Below are 13788 nucleotides of genomic sequence, written 5' to 3'. Positions count from 1 at the left end.
ACACACACACACACAAAGACAGAGAGAGAGAGGCTGTGTGTCCGCCCTCCAGAGTTTCTTCAAGAGAGAGAGAGAGAGAGGGGGAGAGAGAGGAAGAGACTGCAGCCTGGAGGCGCGGCGGTAACGTCCTGCCTCCTCTCGCCTAGTTGCCGCTGAACGAGCTTTGCGCACAGACGGAGCTTTGCGCATCTGGTCGTCATCATCATCATCTTCAGCAGCAGCAACAGCGGCAGCAATTCCAGCTCTTATGTGACTCGACCAGAGTGGGGAGACAGCTCTTCTTCTTCACTTTCCCCCTTCTTCTTCTCCGGGGACGAGCCGGGGGTGGCCGCGGGAGTCATAGGCCGTTTCCTAGTGTTTGCCGCTGACTCGCCGCTCTAAATGGATTGGCTGTAGTCGGGGTTTGTTGGGAAAAGAGGGCGAGGAGAAAACTTTGTAGAAGGTTTTTGTGAGTCCTCCGAGGTCGGTCTGGATTTGAACAGACCCGCTTTCTGCTCGGAAGCCCCGAGTCTGGTTGGACAGGCTGGTTTCTGGACGTCGCCGCCGCCTGTGCGCCCTGCATGCACGGATCTACCCGGGCCGCTGGTGATTCCTCCTTCTGCACCACTCACTGCCGCGTTTCCCCCCGCTGGTCCCCACTTGCGTCATGACTTCTAGTTATGCACATGTAATGGACAGGCAAGCGACGATATCAAACCGCCTGGAGAGCCCGATCACGTCTAACCTGGACAACCTGCAAGCCAAAAAGAACTTCTCGGTCAGCCACCTGTTGGATCTGGAAGAGGCCGGGGAAATGGTCGGCAGCCAGGCGGACGAGAGTGTCGGGGAAGCGGGGAGGAGTATGCTGGAGTCTCCTGGACTGACCAGCGGGAGCGACACGACCCAGCAGGAGAGTAAGTTAAAAGCAGATCGACAAAGAGCCTGAACCCGGACCGGGACTGAGCAGAGGAGATCTGGATCAATATTTTCGCCGCTGTGACGAAAAATCTTTCACTTCTCAGAGCAGCTGTGACACTGTCACAATAAAAGCTCTCGAAAATGTCCTAGATTCGATATAACGCGAATTTCTAATAAGAAAATATAGATAATTAAATTCATTTGTTTTCGTTATGATCCGGCGCGTGTCAGCGCATGAATGGAGCCGCGCACATGGAAGGAATCTTTTAGTGAGTTGTGGCCACGCATCGCCCCCCCCCCCGAAACAGCCATTAATTTACCATTAACACTTTGATGTCAGTGAGGTATGGTGATGTTGGTGGACACGGTAGGTGCAGTGACCTCACCCGGTAATAACTCTCCTTTTCCCGGCTGTTGGCCCAGACGAGGCCCATAGTCCTGGATCTTGTGGCTTTAGAGTTTTTTGTTGTTTTTTTTTTTGAGGAAAGAAAAAAAAAACTCCGGAAACTTCTAGTTTGAAAACACACAGGGTGACTCACGCAGTGACTTGCGTGCGTGACTGAACCTTTAATAAGATCTCCAGAAGTTTGTCTCCGAGTTATGGGAAAGTTTTTTTTTTTTTTTTTTTTGTCCCCTCATTTTTCATCCGCCGTAGCTTCTCGTGTGAGGGCGATCCGGGGGGGAGCTGCTGGCCGAGGGGTCGCTTCTCCACACCGTGTTAAACTTGCCGTCTCGCTCTCGGACTTAGACAGTAACTACAAAAACCTGCGTAAAAGCGCTGAAACCCGCAACTCTCACTCTCCTGCGCATGATTGAGAGAGTAAATAAACGCTCCCTCCTTCCTCCTCCTCCCCGGCCGTTGACAGAATCGTTATAGGCCTTAATGAGTGGGGTGTTTTATTTTTGTTTGTTTTGTTTTGTTTTGTTGCAGTTGTTTTTTTAAGGTCAAAAATTGGAGCGGCCGGGGTGTGAGAAATATGGCGGAGGAAGTGGCGGGTCACGTCGTTAATTCACGGTTATTTTGGGACTGTCAAACACTTTCAGAATATTGGAGCTTAATCATTTGTCATAATTACCGCACGTGTCCTCGCGCTAACAATTAAGGAGTCAAATAGCAGAATCTCATCAGCTCTTATTTTGTGGGGAGGCGACTTAAAAAGCAGCAGCAGGCGGAACTCATCAGCAGACTTTAGGAAGCAAATGTTGCCTTGATGAGGAGGAACATTTGTGGCGATTTGCTGGGTTTTGTTGCGTTATGGCTTTATTCTGTGTTCGTGAAAGATTGAGAGTAAAATGACGACATTCTGTTGGTACGTAATTACACAATCCGTATTTATTTTTTCCGATTTACTGACAAACGCGAAGGCAACAGTTGACATGCACTTTTTTTGATTAATTTATAAAAAAAAAATCCGTGATGTTACAAGTATTTTTTTTATACTTATTTGTTTGTTTTATCAGATTTTTTTTCTGATGTTTGCTCTCTAATGAAATCAGTCTAATTACACGTGTTGGTCACACTTGGAGCTGCGTGGTGATGATGAGGAGGACAAAGGTGGCGAGAATGGCTTTGATTTTCTCTTTCAAATGTCATCCCGGTCTTTTCATTTAAAGCTCTCCAAGGCCAAACAGCTGCAACGCCTACCGAATAAACAAACTTCATTATATTATTTAGGTATTTTTGACCGAACTTTCAGAAGAGAAATGAATCTTGTTTAAAAAAAATATTTTATTGAAATATTTAATTAAAAATTTAAATAATTATGTGTGAAAAAAAAACTCCCAGACACTTGACATGACTAATTAACTCTCACAAATTTTAAAGTAGAAAAAAATGTATTATCTATTTTATTTAATTGCAGACTTCACGTCGTTTTAATGTATCTTTTCACGCATTCTCGTCTTCTTTAATTAAAACACACTTGTCTCGCTTTTTGTTCCGGTTGCACGACGAAGCTGATTTTCGCCTCGAACGTCCAGCAGCCCGTTGTTGTTGTTGTTGTTGTTGTTGGGGGGGGGACGTGGTTGCTGGTTACACCGGCGTTTGCAGCCGGGCATCAGTGCGTCTGTTTCAGCCACAGCTCCTCACGTCCTCCGCCTCTTTCTGTCTGATCAGAGTCCGTGAGTCCCCATAAAGTCCCCCTCCTGCTGCAGCACTGTGACAGCGAGGTTTTAGGCCTTTATCCTCAAAACACATTCAGGAGTAACTCTTACTATCAACATTGATTTTCTCAATGTAATCGCAATCAAATATTATGCTCTTATGAATGTGATCATTATGAGTATGAATTTGTCGCATCACTGAAAATAATCAGTACTCCCGTGACAGCAGAGTCTTGACTGCAGATTTGCATGTCAAATATAAAAACCTCAAATGAAGGGAGAGGGAGTTTAGAACTTTAGAACCACCACAGAGATAAAGCTGAGAGGTCACATGATGATGAGGGGAAAAATTGCTTTTTTTACTTTATTTGCCTTTTCTTTTTTTTTCTTTCTTTGTTGAAAAGTATTTATTTAGATAGAAAAACAAAAGTGAATACAAGAGAAAGTAGATCTTTTTTTTTCTTGGATAATAATAATAAGAAGAATAGAAATAATCTGATCACAGTTTGTGAAGGTGTCAGTGAACAGATGGGAGTTTCACAATTAAAACAACCCTGACTGAACCTGAACTCGTCACTTATTTTATTTTAAATAAACTAAAGCGTTAATTTTCACTTGAAATGCAGAGGATTGATACTTTGTTGTTACATTTTTAATCTTCACACTCTTGAACCCGATCAGTTCACTGGGCTAAAAATTTTATAATTATTTCTGCATCATGGAGATTTAAGGTGGTTTCCTACTTGGGGCTCAGGATCCTCCAGCTTGTCCTGAAATAAATCTTATTAAGTTCATGTAAGAGCCTGAAACAGATCAAGCCGCATTAGCATAGATTTTTATTTTAAAAATCTAAATTAATTTTGATTCAAACTACTCCATCAGTGAAAATTGTTCTGTTTACATTTGTTTACTCTGATCTGTCTCCAGATGAGCTGAGATATTACACAAAACCAACAGACTCAGCGATGACATGTGACAGTCCACGGCGGGATTTGTGTGTTTGTAGAAAGTCTCTATTTTAAAATGGTCAGTACTTTCAAACTAAATATCAGATGTAGCTATACAATCACAGACGTGTCACCTCTGTGAGTTTGGCATCCGATCTTAGTTGTACGTCTCTAGTTGTTTCCTGTGAAGTTGCAGAAACATCCCGAAGTTTAGTAAATGTTTATAAAGAATCTTTCTCTTCCGCTGAAATCCAAATCCACTGAATAGTAAAAACCTGCTGCTGGAGATGTGAACCTTGCATCTCCAGTTTTTTGGGGTAGATTTAAAATATTTTTTTCAGGTCACATCATTGGTTTATTAGTTTTCATGAGAGTGTAGAAATTCACTGGTCCTGATCAAAAAAAAAAAAAAAAAGTAAAAATCAAAGCAAAGACAATTCACCTCTGCCTGAATTCACAATCAGAATCCCATTAAGTCCAGATCTGAACTCATGAATCCAGATGTCGGATCAACTGAGGTGGAGTAAAAATACTATTTGCCCCTAAACTGAACATGAATATTCAAAATGTAAATAAGTGAAGAGTCTGTGTGTTGATGCAGATTGCATTGTATGTGTGTGGCTGCAGATTTAATAATTATGCGTGTGTGTGTTTTATTTTGTAGCAGCAGCACTCTGACCCCGTTGCTGGCTCTTGGAGCTTGACGTCGTTTCAGTGCTGAGCTCATTCCAGAGCTCGATGATATATTTGTTTTTCTTTGCTTCGGAGCGTCTTCTGGTTTGCTGGTTCTCTTGATTGTTTGTTTGTTAGTCAGACCGTATGAGCAAATTATTTATTTATTGTGTAAAGTCTTCTATTTATTTTTTTGAAATGTCCAATTCACCCAAATTACACAAACAGATGTGTGTTTTAAATTTAGTGCTTTGATTGAGGTTTTATTTATTTTATCGATCTGCCTTCACACCAGAGCAGAGGAGGGGACTGGAGTGTGGTCAGTTCTGCTCACACTTTTGAAAAGAGCCGCAGCATCTTTCCCATCTCTTTTGCTGTTGCTCTGAGAAGAAGACCTGGGAAAGTGTGTTTGGAAGAAGGCGCCACAACAACTCCATTCTGTTGCATCATATGTTCTTAAGCTCCTTTAATCCAGGGACGTAGTCATTGAGAGATGGGGCTTTCATTTTTTGGAAATTTTATGTTATTTTGCGCCATTTTTGGCTCCAGTTGAGCAAAGAGGGTCAAGAGACAGCGAGGTACTGCATGTAGAGAGAGAGGTTTGAAACATTGGTATTGATGTTTGAATAGGACGTGTCTTAGCTGCTCTGCAGGTCACGTGTTTTATGAACCACTTGTTAATGTTATTTGTGTTGGTTGTGGATCAGAACGCTTTAGTTCAAGCTGCCATGTTGAGGACGGTTTTGAGATCCTTCCGATAAGAGTGTCCTGATGCAGAAGCACAAACACTTATTCTGTCGTTGGCTATCAAAAATAAAAGTCGTGGGCAGCATCTGAAAATCTGGTTGGTTTGCCAGCTGTGGGCGAAAGCATCTGCAAAATGACTGTAACATTAAAGAAATGAAGACCCACTCCTGAAGTTATTGATGCGTGAGCTGCGTTATCAGTCGTGTGCAGGAAAAGCAGCTCCAACCTTCAGCGGCTGCTGTTATAATCTGGATATGAATAAAGTTCATGATTAAAATGCGATGCGGTCCAACACGTGCTTTATTCCTGCTATTCTCGCAAAGACGATCGCTGTAGTTTAAACCTCAGCACCGGCCCACGCTCCCATCCAACTCCACCAAGGTTAAAGGATAACACTTCTTCTTCTCCTGCAGATGAACAGATGAACACAGAGGAGAAGAAGAAGAGGAAGCAGCGCAGGAACAGGACCACCTTCAACAGCAGCCAGCTCCAGGCTCTGGAGAGAGTGTTTGAGAGGACACACTACCCCGACGCCTTTGTCAGAGAGGACCTTGCCCGCCGGGTCAACCTCACTGAGGCCAGAGTCCAGGTACGCAACAAGAGGACATCACAGATCACTGTCATGGGGGGAAAAATCTGTTCCTCATGTGATGTTTTGATCCAACCCAAAGAGCATCTCTAACATAAACCACATTCAGGGGTTTTCATTGTGACACAGCTTCCTCCTTTACTAAATAACATCGTTTTTCTCTGATTCTTTGAATTTTGAAGGTTTTCCTGCAGCAGCAGTGATTTATCAGACAGGCTCTACTTTTGATCAGTGAAGAAACTGTGAGGTCGGCTCAGCGGCTCAGCAGGAAGAGGCCTGCAAGCTTAACAATCAGCCTCTTTTTACTGCAGGGTAACAAGAATAAGCGGATTTTTGTTAAGGCGAGGACACAAAAAATAGTTCTCAAAGTGTTGCCAGCCCTTTTTAAGGAACCATGGGAGTCTTCATGACTCAGAACAGGAGTTATTAAATGATTCATGAAATGTTTGTCTTGCATAATGGACCGTGGGCAGCAGGAACAAGCTGTGACTGGACGGACGTTTGGTTAGAGACTTGAGGACATGTAGTCACACAAACAGGACAAACAGCAGGACACCCGGTCTCTCCACATCCTCACATCATCTGTTTGCTTTTATGCTGACATATTGAGATAATAATCCCATTTAATGGCTCGTGGTCATTGGGGGCTATTAGGATATTTAGATTTCCTATTATGCGGTTTCATAATTGGACTGATAAGAAGTTGTCAGCACATTACAGATGTTTTATTTCACCCTCACATGATTGGATGAATAATTAGTTCACTGATATAGTCTGTGAGTAGTTTGCAAAGTCCCAGAGGACTGGATCTGATCAGAAAAGTGGATGTAATGACGTCTAATTTCCTCAGCGGTTTAAAGATCAGTGATAAACTGCGAGTGTGCAGCACATGAGGCTGCGGTAGCACAGGAGCTAAATATGATGATGATGATGATGATGCTGAAGAAGATCATGGAATTTGCCAAATGAACAATGTTACACTTGCAGACCAAGTCAGACAATCAACAAATACTGTGGATTTTACACTTTTAATGATGCCAGATGATTTGTGTTAGTGAAACTGGCAGCCGTAGACCAAACACAAACATATACACACACAGAGACACAAAAGTGAAGGAGATTTTCTCTATTTACACACAGTTGTGTTGACTTGTCGCAAGTTACACAACACAGTTTACCCATCACAGTGAAATAAGAATTTTCATTGTCTTTAATTACAAACTGAAATGACTTCCAACAAAAACTGACAGAACGTTTAACCAAATATGAACTATGATAAAAAACTAAATTCACGTTTTAGCTCAATTAGTTTAGTTGCTTTAAAAAAGTTGTTACAATATGTGTGTGGTTGTGTTAAATATAATAGTGAAAGTCAGAGGACAATGTCTGTGCATCGAAGCACAAATATATCAAAATAATATGACATAAAAAGAAAAATATATATATCTAAAGAAAACAAACCTAAACAGACAGTTTGAGCTCTGATTAATTTTCAGAAAGGCGCTCGATTGACCCCGTAAACACAACAACACATTGTATCCTGCAAATCAAACTGTGAAGTGGGAACCAAACTCCCAATGTACAGCCAGTATTAGTGGTCAGGTGCTGGCAGGGTTGCCGGAATCAAAGGTAACTTTGGCATGCTGAGGTGACCAGAACATTCCACCTGTGGCTTCTCCAAGTTTATTCAGTGTGAAAAATGACAGAGCCTGGACACGATACCTAATTTTGCTCATGCAGCTGAGAACAACTGAAGGCAGTTTGTGTCTCTGGAACCCAATTTCACCAGTTGATCAAAGACTCAACCAGTTGCTCAACTGTTGCATCAAACTGTGAATTTAGGAGGAACATACATGTCACTGCTGTTCTTCGCCTGCACATGAAGCGGCATGATTCTTGCCTTTTTTGTTGTATATTGCTATGCCCCCTCCTCAGTCGAGACAGTGAAAGTATTTGTTCTGTGGGCAGAGTGGAGGGGAAAGAGGAAATGGTGATGTTGGAGGGAGAGAGGCAGCACATCTGTGATTAATGTGTAGCAGAGAGCGACGCAGAAATCCTTTGATAAAATAGACTTAGGGCCCATTCCTGAGGCCGTACGTCAGCCGACAGCGCGCCCCCGTGAGGAGGGCTCATGGTTTCTAATAATGGATTCGATTTCACATTAGCAACCTCCCCGAGGACAAAGAGTGGGGGTCATGGGGGTTATAAAGGTGGGAGACTAATGAGCAGTAGAGAGTCATTTACAAAAACAACTTGTTTAAATGGTTTTTAAGACATATGCTACTTAAGTGATGAGCAGGACGTCCTCCTGTTTGAGTGTGTTTGATGGGAATGACCCAATCACCATTATCAATACCAATATTATAGGTTAGCATCAATGATCAATCACAGCTGACGCTGACACCACAGAGCAAGGGTGGTGGAATTCCCTTTGTGTCTGTCCGTCCCAGACGTGGAGCAAATTGATGATGCTGAGCTGGTTTTTCGTATTGTCAGATCTGAATATTCCAAACATTTTAAGTGTCAGTTGTTTTTGCATCAAAAATATTTGATCTCTTTTTGCTTTGAGGGCTCATGTGAAGAGTTTAAAATCTGTCGCTGAAGTTCATCCCGTTTTCTCCTTGTTTCCAGGTTTGGTTTCAGAACCGGAGGGCCAAGTTTCGCAGGAACGAGCGCGCTATGCTGGCCAGCAAGAACGCCTCGCTCCTCAAATCTTACTCAGGAGAAGTGACGGCAGTGGAGCAGCCAATTGTGCCACGCCCGGCACCACGCCCAAATGACTACCTGTCCTGGGGCAGCGCTGCCCCCTACAGGTAGAGTCAGCCTGACGCTCATCCTTCAAGAACACATATCAAAACATGGGTGACAGGGAGAGAAGAGGAGAGTAAGAGTTTATAAAGGACCAAAAGAGCAAAACAAGTAAAGAAAGAAAGGACATGAAATGTTGAAGAAAAACGTTTAAAAAAAACAGCAGGAAAGAAAGGAGAAAGAAGGAATAAGGGAAGAAGGAAAGGACAGAGAAAGAAGAGGGTGAGGAACCAATAAAGGGAAAAAAATCTCCAGTTGAGAAAGCACAAACTGAGCTGAGACCACAATAACAATGTGTTAACACCACACACATGCGCGCGTGCACGCTGACCCTGGCACTGCTCTTTGTTATTTTTTCATTTCCTCCTCTTTATCGACCTGCAAATATCTCTCGTAGTTCCTCTGCCCATCTTCGTCTCCTCTGATCCACCTTGAATCAGACCTGGAGACGGACCTGGACTCAGAACGTCATTTATTCCTCGATGAGACGAGGACTCTGATCTAAATGCTTCATTTGACAGAACCTTTAAATTCAGACCAGATTCAGATATCACAGGACGATGTGAGCAGACTAGTCAAAGAGTCTGCTCATTTTCTTAATTTTCATTATTATCAACAAATGTCAAACCCTCTATTGAAAGCTGAATTGATCGGCTGCTGAAAATGTTCCCCAATAGATTCGTCCTGTTTGTTGTTGCTGGACGGACGGATACTTAGTTCTAGAAATTTATATCGTCAGTCGGAACCAAATCGGCTCAGAGCTGAGAGGGAGGCCTGGAGGGAATTGTTAATGGACAGTCGAACACACTGCTGGTTGTGGTGTTTTTGTGAGATTTGTTTAAAATAAGAAAAATATAGAATGAAGGCAGACTAATCAGACTGGTAGTTGGTAGTAGTCAGTTCAAGCGTAGTTAAGTCATCTGTTGCAGTTCATTTAGTCGTGAAGAGAAAAGCTGCTCACGGCTCTTTTGAAAATGAATATTTGTCAATGAAATCTGAGTTTTACTGAACATAGCTCATCTTTTCCTGACTTTCGCTGAGAGAATATTAGTCACAGCCTCTCCGACACATTCTTTTTATTCCTCAGGCTTAAGGTAAATTGTCCTTCCATTTGGTAAAAACCTTCAGACATCCTGTGCACTATCACTTTCTCCTCTTTCTGTCAGCAAAACATTTTTAGAGATTTTATAACTTTTTTTTTTTTCATTTTTTAGGAAAAGCGATTCTGTTCATTATATAAAATAAATCAAAACTGAAAAGTCTGAATCCTCCCGCTGTGAAGTTACAGTATTTAACTTTTACAACAACACAAGAGTCATGCAACATTTAATGTATAAACACAAACCACCACAAGTCCTTCCATCACATGCTCAGTCTCCAGTCAAGTAAACTGCACTTTCTTCTGCGCAGCTTCACAGGATTGACTAGTACTTTTCAGATGTCATGTCAATACAGTAATAATAAAAAATAAAATAAAAAAAAGTAGATTTACCAAACAAATGCGAACTGCAGGACAAATTGTGTTTGTCTCCTATAAAGAAAAGATCTCAGCTTTATTAAAAGATAATCCTTTTATTTTGGAATGAAACAATGGCTGAAAAAAAGTTAGTCCAGGCTTTACTCTTACTCCCAGAATGCAAACACAACAGTCCTCCTCCCATACACTGTATCAGACACCAAAATAATCGTGTTAAATCAAAACAGCCTTTTCTCTCTCTCCCCCCCCCCCCCCCCCCTTCCTCTGTTCCTCCCCCACCCTCTCCTCTGTCAGTGTGACTTGGGGGGTTGTGGACAGATCTCCTGTCCATCTTGACGAGGTGATAATGTGAAAACCAACCGTATTAAATCCACAATCGACCTCCTGTGACCCCTCTGCTACACTACACCAGATAATGAACAGCGCTCTACCGGGCAACATTTTTTGTGACTCTGGTTACATTGGTCATGATTTACAGTAATCCTCCGATATAAAATGTCCAACCCTGCGGACGCCGCTCAGATCCTCTCTGAGTGTTCTTGGCCGGACACAGGGCGTTGAGGGAAACCTTCTGTGAAGCAGGAATTATACTATGTGGTGCTAACACTTCGTTGTATATTATCCTAAAGCTGGTATCCGATGCCGGAGGGGGGGCCAGTGCGAGTACCACAGAAAATGCTGCCCTCAGAGAACAAGTACGCTTTCACTTTACTACATCTAGCTGTTTACTTTTTTGTGTGTAAAGTAGCAAAAGGCTTATTTGAATTTGTATTTAGAATTGCAAAGGACTTTTCTGATTGCATTTATTGAACGTCTTCATGCCCTTTTTAATGCTTTTGTGCACTTTCACTTTAATACACTAAGTTTTGCTTTGTTTGTCTTTGGCAGTTTGAATCTGTCTTTAAAGGACTTTCACAGTGTTTTTGCATCCAAGAAGAGCTGCACTGGACTAGGGTGTGGAGTCTTGGAGGGGTTTCACTGAGAGACTTCTTCAGTCCTTCAAGTATCTGCACTAAGTCCAGTTACCATTCATTCAGCTCTTCTTGGAAAACCTTGAACTGGAGCTTCACAGGGTGTTTCAGTCAAATTCAGCTTAAGCTTCTTTCAGAAGCTTTAATGAGTGTTTATGTGACGTTTTAAATCCATGTGTACTTCGGAATAAATTATAACCCAACATAGGCCCACAACATTCATGTCTAGCAATCAGTGACAGCAAATGTGTCTTATCTGCACAGAAGAGTAAATAACACCGGCACTCTTGAGCGTCTTCTGTCACAGACAATGTAATGACATGTAACTATTTTTAAAATGTCCATACAGTGTAAAGATAGACATCCATGTGGTCTTTGATTCAAAATCAGGTCTAGGTTAAAAAAAAAAAATCAGCGATAGTATCAAAAACCTCAGTCTACAGAGAAACTCTCACAGCATGTATGCAGAAACTGAGCATTAAAACCAGCTGTCAGGACTTCTGGGACTTTGTGATGTCACAACAAAGAAGTAACAGCAACAAAGCAAGCGAGGATCAGAAGCTCTGCTCTGATTGGCTGAAGTCCGAGAGAGGATATGTAAAAGCAAAATCAACTTTGAGATGATTTTTGTTCCTTAAAATGGACAGAGGCAGGATGACATCACTTAAAATGCCCTTGTTTTACTAATTAAGTAGTTTAAAGCTTCAGCACTAGAGTTTTTATTCTGAAAGACTAAATAAATATGATGATAAATAATTAAATGCTGTGAAGACTAATGAATTTACTTTTGGCTAAGGTGCAAAAACACTGATCAAGTTCTTTTTTGGTTTGCATTAGTGGAAATAGCTTCACCTAATCAGTCGAACCTTTTCAGTTCCTTCACATATTTCCACAGCTGCAGCTCATGCTGAGCTTGAGTTTGCCGCCAGCCACAGGTGACGTGACCTTTCCGCCTCTTGTCTCCTCCTCTTTTCTCTCAGCGCCATGGCGACATACCCACCCACCTGCTCCAACACCAACACGTCCCAGGGAATGAACATGGCCAACAGTATCGCCAACCTGCGGCTCAAAGCCAAGGAATACAGCTTGAACCAGGTGCCCACAGTCAACTGATCGGACCCCCTCTGCCACTGGTGACCTCCCCACCCCCCCACCCCCCCACACCCCCACCGTCCCTGCAGTCAGACGTCACCTCACGTAACCTGGATGGTGACGTCTCCTCTCCTTTCTGGAGCACTTCCACACAAAATGAAGGACGCCATACGGTGTCAGGAATTTCCCTAAGTCGCCTTACTTTTCCATCCTGAGCATCACCGAACTCTTTGTACAAACAGACATCTAGACTGGATGTTTTAGCTGAATATCATCATAGTTTTACATTTGTGATTGTGACTGAAACGGGCAAGTTCCTCAAAGATATTTTACTTTTTTTTTTTTTTTTTTTTTTGGTTGTTTGTTTGTTTTTTGTTTTTGCTTTTTTTTTTTTTTTTTTTTATCAGAGATCTTGTTCTCGGACTATGTGGAATTCCCTCTGTCCCTTTGGCTGTGGTGTTGGATGAAATTACTAAAACACCAAAACCGGGATCAACAACTTTCTTCATTTTTCTCTTTTCCTTTTTAAGTCAACGACAAACCGACAAAAGGACTTCTTCTGACATTTATACAATTTTTTAAGAAAAAGCTAATTTGGTTTTTTCACATTTTTTTCCATGTTATACCACTGACAAAACATTTTCATTTTCATGTAATAGTCCAATATAAAGGAGAGGCTAATGTATTTCTGAAACCAAAACCAGTAGCTTCTCCTTATTGTCTATATCCTTTATCTGTAACAGAATAAAAACATATATTAATAAAAATGCATTTCAAGCAAGCGTCCAATTCCACAGATCTTAGTAAAAAAGCAAAAAAGGAGGCAGGGGTGGTGGTTGGGGGGGCACGGGGGCAGTCCTCCTCACTAGTTTCAACTGTGTCGTGACGGGAGTTGTTACGGATGGATGATTTGTAACTCATCAAAATATACGATTGTTACAGTCCAGTCAGGCTTGAACTCTGCTTCAAAAACTATAGGAAACACGTATGTTTATGGCTGAGACCTTGGAAAGCAAAATGATCCTGGACCTTGTGCACACTCCATAAAAGAGAAATTTACAACTCGGGAACAGATTCTCCTTTTGATTCTCCTTTTTTTTTCATCATTACCACAACCTGAAATTTTCCTCTTCAAAACATGATATTTATGAGCAGGGAAATCCTCTCCTTAATATGGAAGGGCCCCTGGGCCTCGTTTAACTCTACAGCTGTCACACAAGGTGTTTCTTCTCCTTGGCCCCTCATAACCTTCACCGTCAACAAACCAATGTCGGCGGTTGTCCTCGCATGATGCATGAGGGCTGTAAATGTGGGATCAAATGAAATTGCAGACGATGAGGTGGTGTTTAATTTTTTGTGGAGGAAAAAGGGCTGAGGAAATCGCTTTTTGCAGAGGTTTATTGATCACAACTGAAAAATACTGAAGACAAGTGATTTCCTGAGTCACAGACCAAACTCCCTTCAAAAAGTTTTAAGTTTAATTTG

The 13788-nt window shown here is 42.0% G+C and overlaps 1 protein-coding gene across 3 annotated transcripts; it reads left to right on the top strand.

Moving 5' to 3' along the window:
• The first annotated feature begins 174 nt into the window (after positions 1-174).
• prrx1b (paired related homeobox 1b) lies at positions 175-12623 on the top strand. 3 transcript variants are annotated; one of them, XM_029500035.1, is made up of 5 exons: positions 175-893; positions 5780-5955; positions 8587-8768; positions 10870-10935; positions 12192-12623. In XM_029500035.1, exons 1-5 carry the CDS (start codon positions 647-649, stop codon positions 12322-12324), a joined length of 804 nt encoding a protein of 267 aa, XP_029355895.1. In that variant the 5' UTR covers positions 175-646; the 3' UTR covers positions 12325-12623. The 3 variants fall into 3 exon arrangements, with proteins under 3 accessions (XP_029355895.1, XP_029355898.1, XP_029355897.1); XM_029500038.1 differs by lacking the exon at positions 10870-10935; XM_029500037.1 differs by lacking the exon at positions 12192-12623 and having other exon boundaries at positions 10870-11667.
• The last annotated feature ends 1165 nt before the right edge of the window (positions 12624-13788 follow it).

Source organism: Echeneis naucrates, chromosome 4 (assembly GCF_900963305.1).
Source record: "Echeneis naucrates chromosome 4, fEcheNa1.1, whole genome shotgun sequence".
Lineage (NCBI taxonomy): Eukaryota > Metazoa > Chordata > Actinopteri > Carangiformes > Echeneidae > Echeneis > Echeneis naucrates.
Note: the sequence above shows the minus strand (reverse complement) of the source record. Positions and strands in the feature narration are given on the sequence as shown.